General features: G+C 37.3%; 1 protein-coding gene across 1 annotated transcript in view; it reads left to right on the forward strand.

Moving 5' to 3' along the window:
* The window catches only part of SOX5 (SRY (sex determining region Y)-box 5), a 289,699-nt gene that overhangs the window by 183,343 nt on the left and 84,931 nt on the right, over positions 1-21,425 (forward strand). Inside the window, exons 7-8 of the mRNA XM_010003011.1 lie at positions 9,114-9,237; positions 20,976-21,120. Coding sequence (XP_010001313.1) covers positions 9,114-9,237; positions 20,976-21,120 — 269 coding nt within the window. The remainder of the gene's footprint in view (positions 1-9,113; positions 9,238-20,975; positions 21,121-21,425) is intronic.

The raw sequence follows: 21,425 nt of genomic DNA on the forward strand, positions 1-21,425 counted from the left end.
ACTATTCTTGATTCACAGCTTTTCTCCAGGAGTACCTCAGGGTCATTATTTTAAAAATTAGTCTTTTGAAGAAAGCAGTCCACTGTTAGTGGTTTTGGCCTTAGATATTGATCTATTAATGAATTTGGACTTACCCATTGTGACAAAAATGAGGTCATGGCACTTGACTTCATTTATACACCATGTTATACAGTGGTTTCCATATTATTACTGTTCTGCCTTTTTCAGAAGTTAAACATTTCTTACTTTTAGAACAGTAGACAGGAAAAATACTACTGCAATTTACATATCAAAATTATTAGTTACTAGTGTTTGAATGTGTTACAGAAAAATCAACAATGGGTAAAGGGGGAGGAGTAGCAGCAGACCTTAACACAGAGATGCCTCTGAATAATTTTATATGACAAAAAATACCAGTCAGCCTTGCTTAAGTACAATGGCATTGACCTTTCTCTTGCCACCCATTTCCTGATCTTTTGGGGAAAATGCACTAAAGAAATGTGAATAGGTTAAAACCCCAAAAGATGCATGCACCTCAGTCTGCATAGCAGTAAGAACCACAATTAGAATAAATGTATTTACCTAATCTGCATTCTCAACCTGAAAACCATCTTGGGCAGGGTAATAGTCGAGCATTTTATGGTCTTGTTTGCATAAAAACTTTCACAATAATACTTTGGTGTCAGGATGATTCCAAAGGGGTCTCAGAGGAGCTGAAAATATATCTAGGTGGGGCATTTCTCCCTGTCCAGACAATTTATCTGTCAAAAAGGAGCCAGACTTGCTGCCTGTGGTGGTGTGTAATGCTACAATGTATTTCTTTACCTGCCTTGTTTTACTTCCAACATTACACAGAAGTTCTTGAAAAGTCAGTTCTGGATGATTCCTCTTCTCCCTCTCTTTCTATATCCCATTCTCAGTTGTTCATATAGTCTACCTAATGGTCTTACCTAATGGTAAGATTTGCAGAGTCAACCTTGTATATGTTTAAAAAACCCCTGTGCTCTTACAGGAGAAGTCCTATAGATCATCTTGACTGCTATACCTGCCACTCTATTCCTAACAGTTTCAAATAGGAACAGCCCCCATTTAACACAGATCTGACACAGACTGTCCTATTTGCTTTTCTCTGCTTCCTCTGCAGCAATAGTTAATACCAGACTTTGTTTCCAGAGCTCGTTTGACAGCACTCCTTGATACTGTTGAACAAAGACTTGATCTGGTAAAATGTGAGCATTTAGTAATACCAAAGAAGTGACTTAGAAGAGAAAGTGGGCTGAGTTAGAAGCACACACAAAAACCCAACCACTTCACTCTCTTTAAAGAAAGAGACTGTGGGAAATCAGAAGGAAACAGTATACAGGTGACTTCTGGAAGGCTTATACAAACAATGACAAAGGAAATATACCTACTTTTGTCTCTGATTCTTTATGATATACACAAAAAAACCATGTAGTTCATTTTAATTGGAATAACTGAACCAATATATAATAGATCAGCTAACTATAGAAAACAGTACACATGTGCAGCTAGAGAAATTATCCTACATGCTGTCTTTTAAAACACATCAGGAAATCTCACACCTGTTTTCTTTTCACTGACAAATGTTTTGCTGAATAGCTTACTGCTAGAATGCTCAGCACTGATCCAGACCTCATTGGGAAAAGCATTAACCAAGCATCTGGGAACTGCGTGCTCTGTCATATGCTGTGAGGTAGCATCAGTCATCAATGTAAGTTCATAGATTTTCCAGTTTGAAGGGAGTGACTTTGTTGATTAACTCTTGCTACATGACAGTCATATTAGGAGCAAGTCATTGCTAGCCAGCAAAAACACAAATAGAGAACAATACACCATATGAACCAGCAGTTTTGACAGCTGCAGGTTTATGGCAGGTTTCCATTATAGTCCTGGCTTATTCTTCTAGGAGAAGTACTACTATTTAAACAGGGTGCCTAGGTGCTTGGAAGCTATGGTACAAGTGTTTGTGTGAATATTAAGCGAGGTGAAATAAGTCTGTTTGACCCCAACACTAGTCATCATACTTGAAAAGCCAATTTTGTGTCCTCTTCTGGATTTAACCTCTTCATGAATTGAATGGCTCAATAAACCAAACAAGGGATCTTTTTCTTCTATAAAAAGGAAAGAGGAAATTATTTATTTGCTTTGATTAGAAAGGGCTTTTTTGAGAGTGCAGTTCAGTCTTCCAGTGTAGTTGTTACCTGAATTACAGTAGCTTGCTCTGAAAGTCCTAGTTATGCCAGAGGACCCCACACACCTCGGTGTTGTGTAGTCTGAAGTGGCCGTTCCTGCACGAACTCTCAGGCATTTAACTTTAAACAGTTGCATATTGAAATGAATCTCAGTTTATGTTCCTTTTATTTCAGGTAACCTATTTCTTTTCAGTTAGGCTATTTCTTCAAAAGCCTTTGTGGCAGAACCACCCTGTAGATAGCATACATGCAAAGTTACACAAGCATGACGACTTATTGTTACATGTCATCCCAGATGGAAAAAATAGTCATCTTATTGCATTTCCCTCCTCTGTACTTTTTTTTCTATACCAAACCAAATACAAAAGAAGTGTTCTAAAGCCCTTTATTTTAGTGACATAAATTAATAACTAATTCTGCTTTTTCCTTTGAAAGTGTGCAAGAGATGTTCCTTAATGCAAAAGGTTGTTTTGTTTTATGTCCTTCAGAGTGCTGCTGGAAGTGTTTGTCTCTTACCATCACATTTTGTTCTTTAGTATGAAGAGGAGGAAGGAAGCAAGTTATTGACATGGAAACAGCTACTGTCTGTATTATTTGTCAGTTTAAGGCACTTTTCTGCACTTTCGTTAAAAAGGCTATGCATGTGTTCATTTAGTAGTACTTACAGGCTTTATGATGAGATGAATTTGAGATGGATGCTGGTAGTGACACCTAGATTCTCTTGCAGGACTGAGCAAAGACAGAAAGTACTTAGCCTGGAAAGTCTTGCGTTTTAAAAAATGAAAAGTGTTTAGGTAATTCTCTGAGGTGCATTTCAGTTTTCCTGAAAGTTTGGTCCAGGTTGCATACATACTAACTATTACTTGTTAAAGATTGTTTCCATATTCCATGAAACTAATAATTTTTTTCTACACTGTCACTTCAAGCAGAGCTCTGCTATGCTAATGGAGTTGTAATGGGAGAGTGAGGGTGTCTCCCTAAGTAGCCTTCTTTATTCTTAAAAGATTGCCACCATGAGAGCATGTTTTTCTACAATCAGTATCACTGTGTTTGCAAACAATCGTGAACAGTGAGATGCTGCTATTGAGTGAACTGAGCTGTTCAGACAGAATGAATTAAGTGCCGGTATGAACTGTGTAAGCCTCTTATGCAGCAAAGGGAAGAATAGTATTTAGGGCCAAAATAATCCATTGCAGAATATTTTTGAGATAGAGATTACTAAGAAAAAACCTTCACAAAATCTTTGTCAGGATCCCTATACCAGTATGTCTGGCAGAGGAATGAGCTGCTCCTCAGTAGTAAAAGGAAAGCTTTAGGTCAGAGCAAGGGGTAGAAAGGGTGTGCTGGCTGTCTTGTCAGTGTCTTCCTCGCTGCATTTCTGCTTCTTGGCATCCACCTTCCTTTTCAAGTCTTAAGCACTCACTAAACACCCCATAAAAAACCACCTGAAACTCAGTAGGAGAGTGATCATTGCATTACCTGGATAGGCAAGGCTCTCTGCAGTATAGATTTATGACACACTCATGTCAATTTAGAAAACTGATGTAGGGAAGAGAATAAAGAGAACAACATTTTGTTTTCTTATTTTAAATGTCACTGTAAGGTAAAATAGCAGATTGTAGTTTTATAAGGGCTTATATTTTTATTTCCCTTAAGATAGATGTGGGGGGGTGTGAGGAAAAGAGAAAGAGATGGCCAGCACATACACTAATTAAAGAATCCCATCCTTCAGCATAGTGTGCACCACCATGAGCCAAGTGTTTCTGGTCGAAGGGGGACGATGCAATTAAACACATAATTCTGAAGGATAGATTTATATTATTGCATGTACATTGATGTACATTACATTCTTTCATATAGAGCAGAAGAGATGCCTTACTTATAGACAAGTCACAAGCAAGAAGATATTCATACAGCAGTTTGAAGTTAAAAGAATCATTCTTGTATGTCCACTGTTCAAGGAATGTAAAATCTGAATTTCTTTGAGGCAGCTGAGAACAACTCAAATGAAAATAAAAGTTAGCCACACTTTTACATGAAGAAACCATGTAAGATCATGTCAGCAAAGGTGCTCATCCAGCTTTTGAAAAGCGTCTTCTAAACAGCTCAAGATTAAAGTACTGCTCCAAATTTTGTCAGTTTATAGAGAAGGGAGTGTTGCTTGCAGCAGTCATTCTTATTCACACAGAGTAATGTGTTCCTCCATCACCAGTCTCACCAAAATGGATAGAATTGCTTCTGAAGAACTGCGAGTGCGTGGAAGATCAGTATTTGCCCCTCAGTAGGAAGTGTTATATATGGATGCTGGGCAATATATTGAAATACTTACCTTGGAGAGACAAAATCTTCTATAAAAGTTTGTGCTAATAATTATGTTATGAGCAACTGTGGAAATGAAATTGGTGGAAGTATGTAAAGATAAAATAAAGCTAATAGCAGCTGCTATGTTAGAGGCTTAGATTTGTTGTAAGTATTGGTTTATGTTACTTGACAAATATTATAAGCCTGCTACATTAAGCAAGACTCATGTGAGATGGAAAATTGTGAACTTTTTAATTAAAGACTGTCAGGATGCATGGGCATAAAGGACCAAAATAAGGTCAGGCATGCTATCCTGATTCTGGCATTTCCTACGTCTTGAATGCCTAACTTTGCAACCTTAATGTTCCCTGAAACTGTTTTGTCTTTGCAGCTATTTATATAGTGGCCCAAAGCACACATTAAGCTTTACAGAAAACAGAGTAAAACTGTAGTTATCAAGTGTTTGGAATCTAAATTTATATAAGTCACAGCAGGAGCTAGTAACAAACAGTAGGGGTAACTGTTAAAAGTATACTGCTTAGTGCTTAGGTAGCTGTGGTAACCATAGTATGTTCCTAAAACTAGATAGGAGACCAAAATTTAGGTGAAAATACTAAAATTATAATGAATCTAGGATTGCTGGGGATCTAGCTGTGGCTACACTGAATGCACATCTTTGTGCCATTGGATTTTTATGGTTGGGTCATAAAGGACCTGCACAGATTTGTGAAGATGCTGGCCCAGGCTTCAACAACTTGGTTCAGTTCCAAGTTTACCAAGAAATTTCTTTTGTTAAGTCATTTAAGGGCAGATTTTTCAAAGGCACTCAAACAAATAAAGATACAGTGAGACACTTCCCAAAATTGAAAACCTCTACACGCAACTCTGGATGCCTCATTTTCTCACTGGGACAGTAGATACATGATTAGTCTCCTGTAATGTGCTTGTACTGTTTTTTTCATGGGTAAGCTCTTTCGGGCTAGTACCCTTTTTGGATTTTTACTGACAAGTATGAAGGGTCCCGGTTTTGCTTTGGGCTCTAGGTGAAACTTGGTGGTAATCTCCTCTGCTCCTAAAGTAGTTTGCCATTACAGATTACTCACTGTTCCCATTATGAATTAGGGAATCTTTACTTTCTTGGCCTGTTTGAACTCCTGTGTATCAGCTTCCTAAAGAGGGGTCTTTCTCATAAACTAAATGTCAAGTGGTGGGGTTTTACTTCCTTTACTGCATCACAGCCTTCCCTCTTGCCCCAAATTATTTGTCAAAGATATGTGAAAGTATGAATTCCATGACTAGTGAATTGAATTGTATAGAATATTAAAGCTCTCATGATATAAATTCATTTATTTTTTATTTTATATATGTCATATGCTTTTTCTCTGCATACTATGCTTTTATAGTTTGTCATGCAGTACAAGAGAACTTCTGTTTCATCTCATACAGGGTAACAGTGTGCAAATTAAAAGAAAGATCAGGGAACTAACCGTGTGTTCAGCTAACATTGTGGCAATAGTGAAAAACAGGCCCTTAGAAGATTATATCGTTATCATCCAAAGTAATATCCTAAAGTAGGTGAGAAGTTACAAGGGTAAATTATAGCCTGTTAAATCTATTGGTAATTTTGTGAGGATCTAAACTACAATCTTTACCTTCAGGTAATTAGAACTAAGAAGTACTCACATAGAGAAATTGGCAAGTGGAGAGTATTGACAGCTATATATATGCATTTTTAGGTTGTTAAACATGTATTTCTTTTTATGGACATATATATATCTCCAGTAGCAGAACAAATTGAAAGGCCTGAAAAACAGCTCTGAGGTGCAGTTCATTATGTTCAAATTGGAAGTGCAATATTAATGAGTTATGATTAAGATAACATTGGAAAGCATGTAAACTTTATAACAAAAAACAATAGTGAGAGATGTGATGTAGTAATAGCTTTTTTTAAAAAAACAGAATAAAGTACCCTTCATGTAAAACTCATAAGGAGGGTCTGTATTCTCTTCCCCTTGAAACAGTTGTATCCTAGCAATTCTGGGTAATAATAATAAACATTTAAAAGTTAAGATGTAATAGTTAAATGAGCCATAAAAATGAGGAGTCCATAATTTGTATGGTATCATGTCAGGTAATGGTATTAAAATAAACTAATGTTTGCAGTTACATGTATTTGGGACAAAACTAAGTGTAGCTGTTTGATTGGTGCTACATACATTCCATCCTGGAATGAAAATGACATTGTTTTGACTGCGTTATTTCTGTATCCATGCAAACCATCCTCATCACTCTATAGTTCTTACCTCCTTAATGCAACCAGGGTTGTGTTGTGTCATTTGAAATTAGTGGGTATAAGGCCCCTTGGAGAGATAAAGAGAAGCAGTGATTTGAAAAAATGAAATGCAGCAGTCAGATTTAAGAAGAAAGGGCATTTTCCTGGTAAATGTTTTCCTAAATGGGAATTTTTCAGTGTAGTGTTTTGCTCGTGTATTTGGCAGTCACTTGGAATCAAGTGCAGACTTGTGCTACATTGTGGGCTTGGCAATGACAACTGTGTGTGTGTGTGGTGCTTTAGTTATATTAGCCCTGGAGGCAGAGTTAACACTTGCAGTGGGACAAGAGTATTTGCAGTCATCAGAGAACTTTGCAGTCAGCTTCAATAACATCACTCCATTTTTTTCACTTTTTTTTAACATTTTTTTTGGCAGCAAACCTCTTAGTAGAACCATCTGTCTTTCTATTAGTGTTTTTGAGTCCTGTTTTGAAGCTTCTTTGCTTGGCAAAGTCACTTTCATCCTTGGAAACCATTTAAAAAAAAGAAGTTCTGTGGCTTTTTGCCGAAGAAGAGTACTATGCAAAAATTCCACATGGCTGTTCATTTTTGTTCTAAAAGAATACAGTTACTTTGTCTTTGTCTTAAAAAGCAACAACAACAACAACCAAAAAAAAAAAAGGGGGGGAGGGGGGAACAAACAACAAAACCCCAAACAAAACAAACAAAAAATAACACATGAAGAAAACGCAGCCATTGGGCAGTTCTGGAGTGATGGAGTGGAGACAGAGAAGAAATCATATTTTATATGTTAGGTTTTCTTTCTCGAGCAATCCAGTTAAAAGTATCTCTTCTAGTTAACAGGATCAGAATAGCAAGAAGACTACTGAAGTAACAAAAAATGGATCAAATTAGTTCAGTGAGCAGAACTCCATCAACTCTAGCTTCAGTCCCAACCTTAATCTCCCAGTGCAAGAATTTCCATCAGCAGTGCTCCTCATCTCCATCTTTGCCTTTGGTTTCAGACTATGAAGATGCAGTCAGCACACATACAGGTGTTGACAGGTCCTGGCATAAATGAAGAAATTACCTTCCCAAAGTTCATCACTCTTCTGCCTTGTGTCTGGTGAACAGAGACATCTCCTAGATCCTCAGGAAATGAAATTAAAAGAAAATTAAGTCAAGATGCTGTGGTCTGACCTGTGGCAACCAAGGAGCTGGCACAGGTTCTCTTTTGCCAGTTCTGGCTATGCAGGCAGTAATGAAGGGAGTGACATCTTCTTTTGCCTCTAGCCAAAAAAGGTTGTCTATCAACTCTCTAATTTTCCTTGTTTCTTAAGGCTACAGACCGCAAACTAAATTTTAGTCTTTGATAATGTATCTGCACCTGCAATGCCTTAGCTTTACAGTGCCATTAAAAATCTAGATGACCGCTCTTAAAAAATGAGTCAGTTTCCCTTTACTGACTGAACCGGTCAGCACAATGTGTTTTTTTAATTAAAACCCGCCATTTAATGTTTTGATCAAACTTTTAATCCAACATTTTAAACAAACTTTTCATTTCTCATGTGTGAAAAAAAAAGGTGATGTTTATTTCTAGTAATTAAAATCTCTGACAGGACTAGGTAAAAGCAATAATATGAGATGTTGTGCCATGGCCAACTTCCAGTTTTGATGACTAATTCCTGCATGTCTTAAGTCCCCTGCAGTATCCACTTACAATATAATATTTTCCATTTCCTGACTTGCATGGTTGTGTACAGTTGCAGTGCAAAGTTGAGCAGCTAACACTTCAGATATAGCTGTGTTTTGTTTGTGAATTAAGTGTCTCAGCCTTTTTTCTTACCATGCCAGAAACTTCATATTTTCACATGTACAGAAAAGTGCATATGTATGGGCATAAAAATAGTACTGAATGTGCTGGACACTACTTACGTGCATATTTGTATTTCTGTGTGTGTGTATTTTTATGTTTGGACTCAGTCAGGGTGAAGGCTGGGATAGAGATATTGTTACACAGTGCAATGAAAAAGAAAAACCCACCATCAAAAAGGAGTGAGGTCTTATAGACTGTGGGGAGAATAATTAATTGGGGTACAGGTATGCATTGGTGGAATATTTTGATTTATTTTGGATTGAGGTAATTTATCTGAAGTGATATTAAGTGGTAATTAAGATGAGGCTGAATAGTTGATGCTGCTGGAACAACATCCCGTTATGGAGAAACCTACTCAAACCTAACCTATCAGATCAGAAGTAAAAGAAAGCATGTAGGCAGTGGTATTCCCTCAAAAAATTCCAGGTTTGTTTTTCCCTCTCCTGTGCAGCAGGTCCAGGGTCAGCTGCCTCCATTAATGATTCCCGTATTCCCTCCAGACCAACGAACCCTAGCAGCAGCTGCACAACAAGGATTCCTTCTTCCTCCTGGTTTCAGCTACAAAGCGGGATGCAGTAAGTCCTGTAGATCTTTTTTTTAGCTGAAAGTAGGTGTAGGGCACAATATCATGCCAACCTGCATAAAAGTATCACCTCTCTCACCAGATGGACAAAGCCATTAACTTGCACAGATAAGTGAAAGACAGGGAATTGGTCGGTATCATTTGAGAAAAGATTGTCAGAGATGAAAGATGTGTTTCAACGTCACAGCAAAACATTTTACACAACAAGCAGATTTGTACACCTTCTTTCTGACAGATCTTTTTGACAAGTGAACGTGCTCATGGCCGCACGTACATACATACATCTGAAGAGAAGCTATTTGAAACTTCCCATTATATTTCAACACTGTTGTAAGAAAATATGTTTTTTTCCTGAAGCAGCCTCCTTACTAGTTGTGAACTGAGGGCCTATTCTAGTCTCTTTCTTCACACAGAACTCACATTAATCTCAACGGGGGTTCTGCACAGAGATCAAAGATAGCATATGCCTTTCAATTTGATGGACTAAAATAAACTATTGAGTATATTTATGAGAGCGTAATACTAAAAAATATAGCATTTACATTTTTAATCTTTGAAAGATTTATATTGTTCTCCATACTCCTCAGATTTATTTATTTTTTAAATTTTATTTAAGTCTTCTATAGGATTTTGTGTTCCTGTCAACAGGATGATAATAAGTACAAGTTAAAGAATAACTGAGGAACTCCATTTCCATGAATACATTTTTCTAAAGCAGGAATTTCATAGACTTCTTTTCATACATTTGTGCTTGTATAACTCTTCTGACATCAGTTTCCTACTGAGTTATGTAGGACTTGTTTGTTGTACTGCTCTCTGTTTGTCTCTAGCATGGGTGTTTAGCTTTATTGTTTCCACATCAGTGTATCCATCTGTGTCATTGAGTAACTCATGAATTCATCGGTTGTTTTGAGTTACTCAGGTCTTGCCACAGTGGCAGTTTCATAAAGTTAAAACATAAAAAGATTCTTTTAGTTAAACTGCCTTGGCCAACAATTGCAGATTTCTTTCAGTTTCTGTAACATTGTAGGTACAGTGCTTGAAAGCAAACTTGGGTCTCTTTGGCCACTAATCCCTTTCCTAATATTGTACAGACTGGAACCACTACTGAAAATTACTGTTCAAAAGACTTTATGCCCCTCAGCAGCTGAGGTATCAAAGCATAGGCTCATTCTGTTCTTCCAGTGCTTTCACACTCAGTCTCTCCCAAATGGGAGTAGTAGTGATTCATATTACAGAATGTTTAACTGAAAGCCACACTGAATATGAATTCTGCCATAACTGTAAGCCTGGAAAAGGTCAGGAAAGCACCGTGTTAGATATATCTGGCAGATTAAATTAGTTCCACATTAGTGAAGTGTGTTTTGGATAGTAAGAGTTGAGGTTGTTTTTTCTTCTTTTTATTGTGTGAATGTTAACTGTAAGGCAGTCCTATAGTTCCTCACATGCATGAAGTACACATGACATGGCATGTTTGTGAAACTTTGAAAATGAAAATGAAAAAATAGCAAAGTTGCTGCTGCTCCTGGCAGTAAGGCTTGGAAATTACAGCATGCCAAGGTCTAGGGCTGAGCAGAAGCCAGTGGAAAAAGACAGCTCTGTGTTTGGTGATTCCCTGGCATGTTTGACTGAATTTGACTGAGAAGCTGAGAAAAAGTGATAAGTAGTCCAATGGATTTTTTCTTTTTACTCACAGTTCAGTGTAAACAAAAAAACATATATGGATTTCGCTACACCTAGAAAGCTTGTAGCGATCAGAAACATTGCTGCCTTAAAACTGTAACATGTTCATGTTACAGTTATAATAATGTTTTTGACAGGTCATTAAAGCACATTTCTCCCACTTCCCTGCGTGCCCTTTTGTGCATGAGTCCCCTTGGCAAAGATGTGGTCAATTGTAAGCCAAAGAGCTTTGAATAAAATTTTCTAAAGCACCTGAGTGGTGTAGGAGACTCAATCTTAACTTGGAAGATTTAGACAGGGGCACTAGGATCTATGTCTCAGGGATGTTTAGCACATCTTTGAACTGTAAACTTTAGTAACAGTCACTTGTGCTAGCTCAAACTGAGCTCAAGTGGGTACCAGTACAGCACTGCAACACAGGATGTGCAGCAGATTAATTTGCTCAGCTTCTCAGCACATTAAATGCTTAACTTTCACAGAGTTTGCTTTTGAATCCAAGGCCTTCCTGTGAATGTCTGAAGATCCTACTACCGGCATCTTTACCTGAGCTACCATATGTTTTAAATTTGACTTATGTAACTTACGAAAATCAAATCTCACTTGTACGTCTTCCTGAGCCTTTTGGAAAACACTGCCTTTCTTCTGGACTGATAGATTTTCAGAATTATTTTGGCTGATTGACAGGAAGTCTCTAGTGATGATTCTGTTATTTATTAGCATTAACAACCTACACATAGGAAAAATAAAAATCTCCATGGGGCAATTCAGTTCCAGTCACAAATAACCAAAGAATTATGAAGGTTTTCACATGCTATTTCTCAGTGAAAGAGAGATTTAAAAATCTGGGAGAGAAGGAAGAGGGAATTGTTGTGACAACCAATATTTTTATAACTAATACCAAGAACCTTGATTAGGTGGCTGGTTGGGGACATCTTCAAAGGGACATTTATACTGTTATCTGCCCTGCCCCTTTGAAAAGTGGGATCTCTAAAAGGGTATCTCAAATTCAGCAGCATGTCCTCTAAACCACTGCAGGACTCTAGTCAGTCGTGCTGGACTTGGTTATTCACTGCTTCTGTCTGCAGGGCAACTAGCTGAACAGGGAACTGCCTCCCATTGCTCATCACTGTGCCTCTAACTTCTGACATAATGGCCAAGCTTCTTTGTTAAGCACTCCTTAACTTGCTTCTGTCCAGGCTGGGATAACAAGGACTGTCTGTTAAAATTGCTTAAATGGAGCTGGCTTATTTTTAATGGAAACATATTGGGAAGTGATCAAACAAGCAGCTTGGTTTCAGTAGTAACCTTTGCAGGGGGCTGTGGTTGAAGGTAGTGTCCTCTTCAGCACAGCTGCAGCAGAAAGAGAAAATATGATCAGGCCTTGAGGTCAGTGAATGAGAAAAATTATTAATACCTTTTATTCAGCTTAGATAATGAAACCAAACTAAGTTAGTCAATGCTTTCTGATTCACTTGTCCGTGTCAGAGCAACAGAGGGTCAAATTTATGTCTCCCAGTGTTTTCAGAGAGTGTATGTGATCTGTCATTGGAAACAAAGAGGTTTCTCTGCTTGGGTTCATACTTCATCAGAAACATTATAGGTGGCTGAAATGCTCAAAAGAATACAAAATATCAATCTGTAATATGTGGAGAGTGAATTCTTCACTTACACTTCTCCAAATATATTGCAAAATTGGGTAAATACAGGTCGGAGAGGGGTAAATATTTTCTCCATGATCACATGGCAGGCCATGGACTATGACTTCTAGTTCAACACAGTAATTTCCTTTTCCTTCTTTTTCTGCATAGCAGATCATACTTGGGAGTGGCTTGGTTTTGAATTTTGTTTTGTTTTTTAAACAGATGGTTTGCAATACATAAGGGACAATTTACACAAGTTGACACTTACCCTTTTTTTCTCTATGGCATATTGTGTGGTGGTAATGTTGGCAGAGAAAAAGAAAGGAATTTCTATCAGGATTATATTTCTAATTGAGAAAAGGATTAATAATCTGTGGTTCCAGTTGATTTTTAACCTCCATACTTAGATATGATTGCATGATGTGTAAAATATTTAATATTATTATTTACAACCAAAGCATTTTTTATATGAGAAAAGTAAGTTGGCAGTATGTGATAGACTGTATTGTCCATGATAAGCAAAAAAAAATACTGGTTACCTACTTACTTGGTACATACCTGGTTATCCATTCACTATGTGCTATTTGAAATGTAAGTCTTACTTTTGATTTTTATGCTAACTTCCTTATATGTGTTTTACTATATACATCATATATAATATTTATATAGAGGTACAAAGGTCTCTTTATGAAGAGTTGATGTTTCAAAATGGGGTGTTAACTAAGTGACCTGTGGCATAAGTGGGTGTTAGGAATCAACTCCAGTACCCTAAGTATATGAGTTGGCTTTTGCAGCAGGTGAGCTCCTTCCATTTCAGCTGATGTTGAAACCAAACAGATCCTGATTACTGCACTTGCTGAACTCTGGCAAAGCTGCTCCCACGTTGGGGCTATGCATATGTGCTCAGGTCATTTAACCATTCTGTTATTGTCAGCCAGCATTCCTTGACCCTATCATTTGTTCCTACTTCTATTGCTAGTTCAGCTTTACTTGTGATACTTGCCAGGTAATGTACATGACTCCCAGCATTTTAGCAATGGTGGGTAAAATGTCAGCTCTGCTGAGGTCTGAGGAGCTGTTGCTGTTGACTTCACTGAAGTCAGATTTCACACCAGATGATACAGATCTGCTAGGGCCACTCTTAGAAATAATGAGAGTTTATTTAGAACTAATTAATAGTAGTTAAGTGCTTTTAAGTTACAGAAACAGCTTAAGTGATAGAATGTAAGTCTGGTATTGAGCCCTTTGAAAATTGCATAGTTCCACCTCAGAGGAGGCTGCTCTTTAGACATTGCTACTGTGATCCTTTTACTAATGCACATATGTATGGATTTGTATGTGGAATAGTAAGGCATGATTGTCTCTTCTGTATAAGAGACGATAAAGGGAAGATTTGGGAAAGCAAAAGGGGCTTCTTCTGGGGAGCTGTTTACAGAAAAGACAGGAGTTAGGCTGAGAACAGTGGTAGATTTGGTATTCAGCAACTGTAAGGAGCAGAATGCAGCAGGTCAGAATGCTTCCCCATGTTTCCTCTAGTTCTGCATTTGCAGCACAGTTGGCAATTAGCTGTCCAGTAAAAGACACAGAATAGCCCAAACTGTGTAAAGGAGATAGGCCTTCCCCAGCTCATGGTGCTAAGCAAGATTAATTTTGGAAACTGCACTCCATTGCTTCTTTAAGCATTTGATGAATGCAATAAAAAGGAAGTGAAATGTTGACTAGCCACTGATGGCAGTGTGGTATCTTGTGTCAGTCCTGGGGGTTTTCACTATGATTAAGGCTGTGAAATTCCAGGTAGTTTCTTCTCTGAAGGATGGAGAGCAACATACTTAATTTTCTTAACTGAGGTATGCAAGAAATTGAATTCTATGGAGAATTTTAGGATTTGTTTTCTCAGGAACCAATAGTTACTGAGTCTGTATTTCTTGAAGTGGGATCTACCCCAAATATATTCTCCAGGTTATTCTCAAATTCTCAGGAAGGCTGCTGGGGAGCCTTTTATGTTGCTGATACCTATGTTCTTTTTATGGAACTATGCCAAATTTTGGAAACAATAACTGTTTTTCTTTGCTCATTCCTCCTCTCCCCTGTGAATAATTTGTTGTAACAAATCATATTGTGTTACCAGTCAGATGTCATCAACATGAGGTTTTCTGAAAGTGCTTTAATCACTATTTCAACCATATCCAATTAGGGGGGGAAAAATCTGAATATACAATAGATACATTGTATGTGTCTTACGTATCAGCTCATTGCTGCTGGAAGTGTTCTAAATAAAATAATGCACACAAAGTTATTGATGAAGAATCTAATTACTTTTTAAAATTAGCAAAAAAATGTGTGAGATGAACAAGCCAAGCCTAATAAAATTAAAATATGCTGAATTTACTATTCATCTATATTCTGAACAATAATTCCAATGTCCGATAAAATGAGACTCTCAGTTAATTGGTTCCTCATACAGTACAATAAAATTAATGTTTAGGAGTTAAATACCATAAACTTCCTCAGGGAAATTTGCTGATGTATCTCTGTTTTTTAGTCAGTCACATGTTTCATTGTTTAATGAAGTATCATGTGGACTGTCTTATAATTTTTCTTGTGCTCAGTGTCCATGTGTCTGGCTTCTAAAGAGACTGAACACTAATTTCTGATTTAACTGTGTCAGCTGTATCAGCTGACATACAGGTCATTGACAATCACCAAATCACAAGAAAAAAATACTGGCATTGCTATGCTTTTATAAGAATGACAAAAATAGGAACCATGTGTTGTGAGGAGGACCACATACTGTAACTTCTTTATAAAGATACTAGTCATCTTTCAGGGCTACTGTTTATGCCTTGGAAAAGAATGAGCATATGACTAAACCCTCATGGTCCCCCCAGGATGAGAAAAGAGTAATAGCATTGAGGATAGAAACAGAAAGAAGGAGGAATTTCTGCTAACAACGTTGCCTTTTAGCATACATGAGAATGTGTCACTTCTGTAGTGCTGCAAAAGCAATGAAAGGCATCAAGAGTAGAAAAAATAACAACACAACTAAAGCTATTACTAACTGAAAGAATCCCATAAAAACTTCCAAGGACAGGGACTTCACAATCCTGATTTGACAGCCTGTTTGGATGTCTTGCTCTCGTCATGGAGAAAATCTGATCCTCTCTTGATTTACTTTATGTCCATTGACTGTTATCCTCCAACCAGACAAGCATGGGCAGGGACACCTCCCACCAGACCAGGTTGCTCAAAGTTCCATCCTTGAACTTGAGAGGGCATCCACAACTGCCCTGGTCAACCTGTTCATTGTCTCACTACCCTCACACTGAAGTATTTCTTCCTAATGTCAAACCTAAATTTACCCTCTTCCCATTTAAGTCCACTTAAAGGCTGCTTTTAGGTCCCTCAGAAGCCGTCCCTTCCGTGGACTGAACTGTTTCTCTAAACTGCTAAGCAGGCTAATCCCTTGTAGGCAGCACTTGGTCAATACTGTGCAGAGCTGTCCTCAAAATCAGGAAATCAGTTTGTATTTCTTTTTTGAAGCCACTGGTGGCATCTTCATCATACTCTTTTTCTTAATGCCTAGAGCCAGACATCAGGGACCACTGCTCGTGTCTTTCACAGCCTCCAGTTAGGCTTACTACATGTCCACTGTCACACCAAAAACAAAGGAAAAAAAAAAGGAAAACAGTGATAAGGATGAGAATGAATGAGTGGTGAGATGAGATGCAGTGGCTTACTTGTCATCTAGCCATCAGCTGTGACTGTTAATTATAAATACGCTTAAATGATAAATGGAGTGCAAAATTATTGTGGCTTTTTCTAGAGCTTGTCAAAAATAGGGTAAAGATTTGAAAATTTCCTTTTCATTCAACAGATTCTACTATAAGGAAATGTTTATTCCAGTATTTTTCGTTGAATTTTGTTTATCATTCTGGTTTGGGAAATTATAATTTAAAAATTTGGGGTTGTTTCCTACTCCTTATAGTCTTTACACTGTTTCTTTTTTCTTCTTCTTCCATGACCTCCAACATTTTTCACTTGCTCTCTCTGAAAGACAGGTAGGAGAAAAACCATAAGGTTTCAAAAAATAATAGGAAATAAAACCCCTGCTTCCCCTCTTCTGGTATAATTTTAATTTAAGAAGAAAATTTCAGGAAGATAAAATCAGAGAGTTCTATTGTTTCATATAATCAGGTACAACTTTAAAATCCTGTCAAAACATTCTAATTTAACATTAGCATGTAACTCGATTTATATAGCAAGTAAGACAATTGTGCCTGCTCTGAAGAGCTTGCAGCCTGTCAGGAGACAAGACAAGACACTAGGGGGGATTACACAATGAAGGAGATTAAATGAGATGAGTGACAGGAAAAGGAATACAAAAAACATCTTAGGAGTTTAGGTGAATGGTGCAACATGCATAATGTTAGCTCCTATGCTTTCTTTTATGTGTTTAAAATAAAAATACTTAATGTTTTTTAACTTACTAAACGCCTTTGATCAATTTTGCAAAACATATCAATGCTGTAAGAGTCACTGTTAAATTTCCACAAGTATACAGTTGTGTAATATCCATGAGTTAGTCAGTTGAAAATCAAGTTCTTAAACACACAGGGTTGTTATATTGAGTTTTGGACAGGATGTCCACTTGGCTCTGTACCACAACTTACTTTCTCAGAAAAGTGTTTTCAGTGGAGGATGAGAGGGAAAGTTCATAGAAAGAGTGGTTTAAAAGTGAATGTGCTTCGTGAAAAATTATCTTGTAAGCAAGATCTTGGAAGATTATTTTGGGCAAGGATGAAGGTGTGATTTGAAATTGAAAGAAATTGCAGTGAATAAATTATCAGGAAAGAGGTTCTGGGTATGGTTGTGGAAGACGGACCAAAAGAAGGATAGAGAAAGAGGGTAAAGAATTGGCACAGAATTGAGGGTTTAGCTTTGCCTTCCTTCTTCCTTAAGCCTCTGGCATTCTCCTTTTCTCTGGGTATGCACCAATACCTCTAATTCACCTCATCAGCTCCTCCAGGTCCACATATCTCAATCACTTTTTTAAGTGCTGTATCACCACTACATAGGTCCTTCTATGCTCCTTTCATGTAGTCAGTCTTGAATAATTATTTTCTTCAAAATGATAAAACTGAGTAGCTGGGAAACAAATATATATTAGAAAAAAACATTTCAGCTAATGAAATAATTTTCAGCTTGCTCTTAAAATAAAAATCCCAGTCTTTGACTTGCTCCAGATTTTGCTGTAGAGTGTACTAAAGAAAACATCAACAAAACAACAAACCTTCTTACTGATGCTTTGTTTATAAGAAAAGTCCTCTCTTAATGAGACACAGTTCAGAACGTGAAAGGAATGCACAAAATATACCTTTGTGTAGCTGAAAGATGCAGGGTGGTACATTCCTGCCTATGTGCATTAGTAGATTCATAGTGAATTTTGTGAATTGAAATGTGTAGTTGTTTGAGAATTTATTGGTGTTTTCAGTGGTGCAAACTTGAGAATAGCTTGGGAAATACTTCTAATAATTGTGTATCTTGCCTCACATTCCTGAGCTTGGGAAAAAATGTAGTGACTCTTTACATCTAAAAATAAGATATTTACAGAATAATTAAATAGTAATTAAATAGTTCAGACATGCATTTCCCAGACATCAGAATCAATAAAAACTGCTCAGGCAAAACCTTCAGTCTGCTACGGGAATAAATTTAAGGACAGTAGAAAGAGGTATCAAGTTCTAGAGTAACAGCAAAGAGTGAGCAGTTCCCTGTTTATAAGAGGAGACTTGAGGCCTTTGTTAGTATTTTGAGGGGTGGCAGCTGCTCCTACAGTATATGATGCAAGTCTGTAAATGTTTGGCTTCCTCATGGATACAGAGCCAGGTTCCTTCCCTGGGAAGGACCCTGACTGAAGAGTTGTTTGTGGGTTTCAATCTTGTCTCTTCCACTGGCCTGTTGTGTGACCCAGGGCATGGCATGATGTTTGAACATACTCCTCTCTCTTTTGTGCTTTGTCTGCTGCAGACAGTAAGCTCCTCCAGACAGAGCTGGTATTTTGGTAGACATTTGTACCAGGGCAAACACAGTGGATGGCTAAACCTGCTGGCATCTCCACTCCTTATTGTACCTTCCTCCACCTTCTTTGCTGCGACTGTGTCTGTACTGTAGGAGAAGTAATGTGGATGTACTATGTATGAGTAGCACTTCGGAAAGAATTGCAACACAGGCAGGATGAACCCTTCACCATAAAAAGAATTGATAAACCCCTAAGTGATGGAAAGAGGGTATTATAAAAGCAGAACAGTGCAAAAATTTGTAATAGGTTACAGAAGCCTTTCAGATTTTTTTTGTTGTTTTTGGTTCTTAAAAATACTTTGGACCACTGGAATAATGTAAGAACCTTTAAACAGTGAACTAACAAAAAAATCAACCTGGTAAACAGGAGAGCCTACCTCTGCACAGCTATAATCTGTTTTTATGGTGAATTTCAGGTTTTTTTCTTTATAATTCCAAAAACCTGCATTAGCGTGTTTTGGTGCAGAAGTTTCTAGCAGGGTCTGCTAAAGAGTTCCAGAGCTCGTGACCATGTGGATGGCCATGGACTATGGATGTGGCCATGGGGACTTGAGCATGTTTTTATCTCAGAAGCGCCTCCTTGGTATAGCTACCAAATGAACTGTAAAAAATAAGAATTACCACAACAGATGAAAATATGAGAATCTGCCTGGCTCTTCAGGGAGGTGAGAATAGTGGGAGTTTCGAATTAACATGAGGTTGTGGGAAGATGGGCTGAGGCTTATACACGTCTGTGGAGAGAAGATGAATGTGGGACAGTGCATGGAAGTTAATATTTTAATACATGTGTTTTAATAGAAATAATTCATAACTAAAAATTTTAATGGGCTGTAAAATCAACATTCTAGTGAGACACTTTTCCCTCATTTTTTCTTTGCACTTGAGAAATTAATAGTTTGATATTATTGCATAGCTGGTTCTTGAACAAAATGTCACCTTCTAGAGAAGAGCCTCTTAGACCCCAGGTCTTTGACCACTGTTTCTTTATTCTCCATGTTTAAAAAGTTTAAGGTCCACTTTTTGGGCCACAGGATAACCCACCAGAAAATTTCACAACAGAGAAATATTTCATACAATCTGTGATATGGTATGGAAAATGGATGTCTCAGTTAAAGCAAAGGAAAATGGGAAAAAATGGCATCCTGTGGGAGGAAAAAAAATGCAAGCAAAAAAAGTCAGGAAATCTGTTGCTAATTGACAATAAATTAATAAACAGAAGTTGTGTAGTGGTGCTAGTGCAAAGACATTAGTAAATGGGGTTGCCTGGCTGGACCTTTGGGTTCCCATTGCTTGGCTGGCTGGCCTTGAAAGTCTGAGGTTTCAGTCAGCAAAGTTTTATTTAAGATGTTTTTAAATACAAGAAGGCATGCTTATTGAAGTTAAATATCTGCCAGCACAGTATTTTTCTGGCCTTCCATTTCTAGAAGTCATGGTATTTAATTATTAAAAGCAGATCAAAATGCTCAAATTAAAACATCTCTGTAAGGAAGGTTGCATTATAAAAGGGAAAAATAAAGAGCAGTTTTTCTGAACGTGCATATCTAACACAGCTTGTTCCTAACATTTCAAAAACATGAGATAAATGTCTTTCCCCTTATTTTCTGTTTCCTGTAACTTAGGCTTGATAGCAATACAAACTTTGATTCAATAATAGCTAATAATGATTGTACAGAACAGCCTGCGTTGCCTTCTTAATTTGTCTTTTTTTTCTTTTTTTTCCCAGTTGACTCAAAAAAGCACAATAAAGGAGTAAAATTTTTAATCTGCCTCCCTAATGAAATGTGCAGGAACATTTAGGTAGATTTTCATGATAATCTGTTCTGCCTTTTCTGTAGTCTCATTTCAAGTGGCTGTTTTAATACTATCAAAATTATGCATAGGGACATAAAGAAATGCTCTTGTGATCCTTATTTGAGTGGAAAGAGCTTAAAGATTTTACTATTTGGAGTAGCAATACAATGCATGTAACATTTATTATTACTTTTTACCAGTTTTCTTAATAGTTTTTTTGAATGGCTAGTATGTTGTTTATTTTTAAAAATCAGATTCGTAAGGAGTGACTAAAAGTGAGTGCTCTATAACATTAAAACATGCCTGTCTCCATCTTGACGTTTGCCTTCTCAGGTAATTTTCCTTTATAAATGCCTGCAACTTTTTCTTAAACCTTTTACTGTGTCCCTTTATCTCATTCAGCACAATGCAGTTCTTACTAAGCCTGAAATCGTTTTCCCTGAGAAGCAAAATTGTATGTCACGAAGTGGAGTTGGTGCAGGGATTTTGGAGGCTTGTATCTGATTTCCTTAACTTCACATGTTTTTTCCTGTTGTAGGATCAAACCCTGACACTAAAGCAAGATTTTTTTTCTCACTTAAAAGAAAGCACGGTAGGCAAGGGAGTGCCTTTTCTGATCGGCGTGAGGCTCAGTTTACTAACAGTGAACAGAGTTTGGTTAACTTCATATTCTGGACAAGCTTGTAAATTTGTCCTCTTCTAATGCTGTGATCTTATCAAGGTTGTACTGTTTTCCTTTTCTTCTGCTTCACCCCCATCTTCTTTCTTTCCTTTTTTTTTTCCTTTTTTTTTTTTTTTTTTTTTGAAGTGCATCCTTCTGATCAACGTGCACTTTTTTTTTTTCCATTTCCCTAAATACATCATGAAAAAGGATGAGGTTTCCGCCTTAATTGCTTGTGCCTTTTATTCACATTCCTCTCTCAGCCAGAATTGTGAAAAGAGTGTTAGTAAAAGGCTGCACAATAGAGCTTTTCATTAGGCCTCAACA

Source organism: Chaetura pelagica, unplaced genomic scaffold, assembly GCF_000747805.2.
Source record: "Chaetura pelagica isolate M959 unplaced genomic scaffold, ChaPel_1.0 scaffold117, whole genome shotgun sequence".
NCBI classification, from domain to species: Eukaryota; Metazoa; Chordata; class Aves; order Apodiformes; family Apodidae; genus Chaetura; species Chaetura pelagica.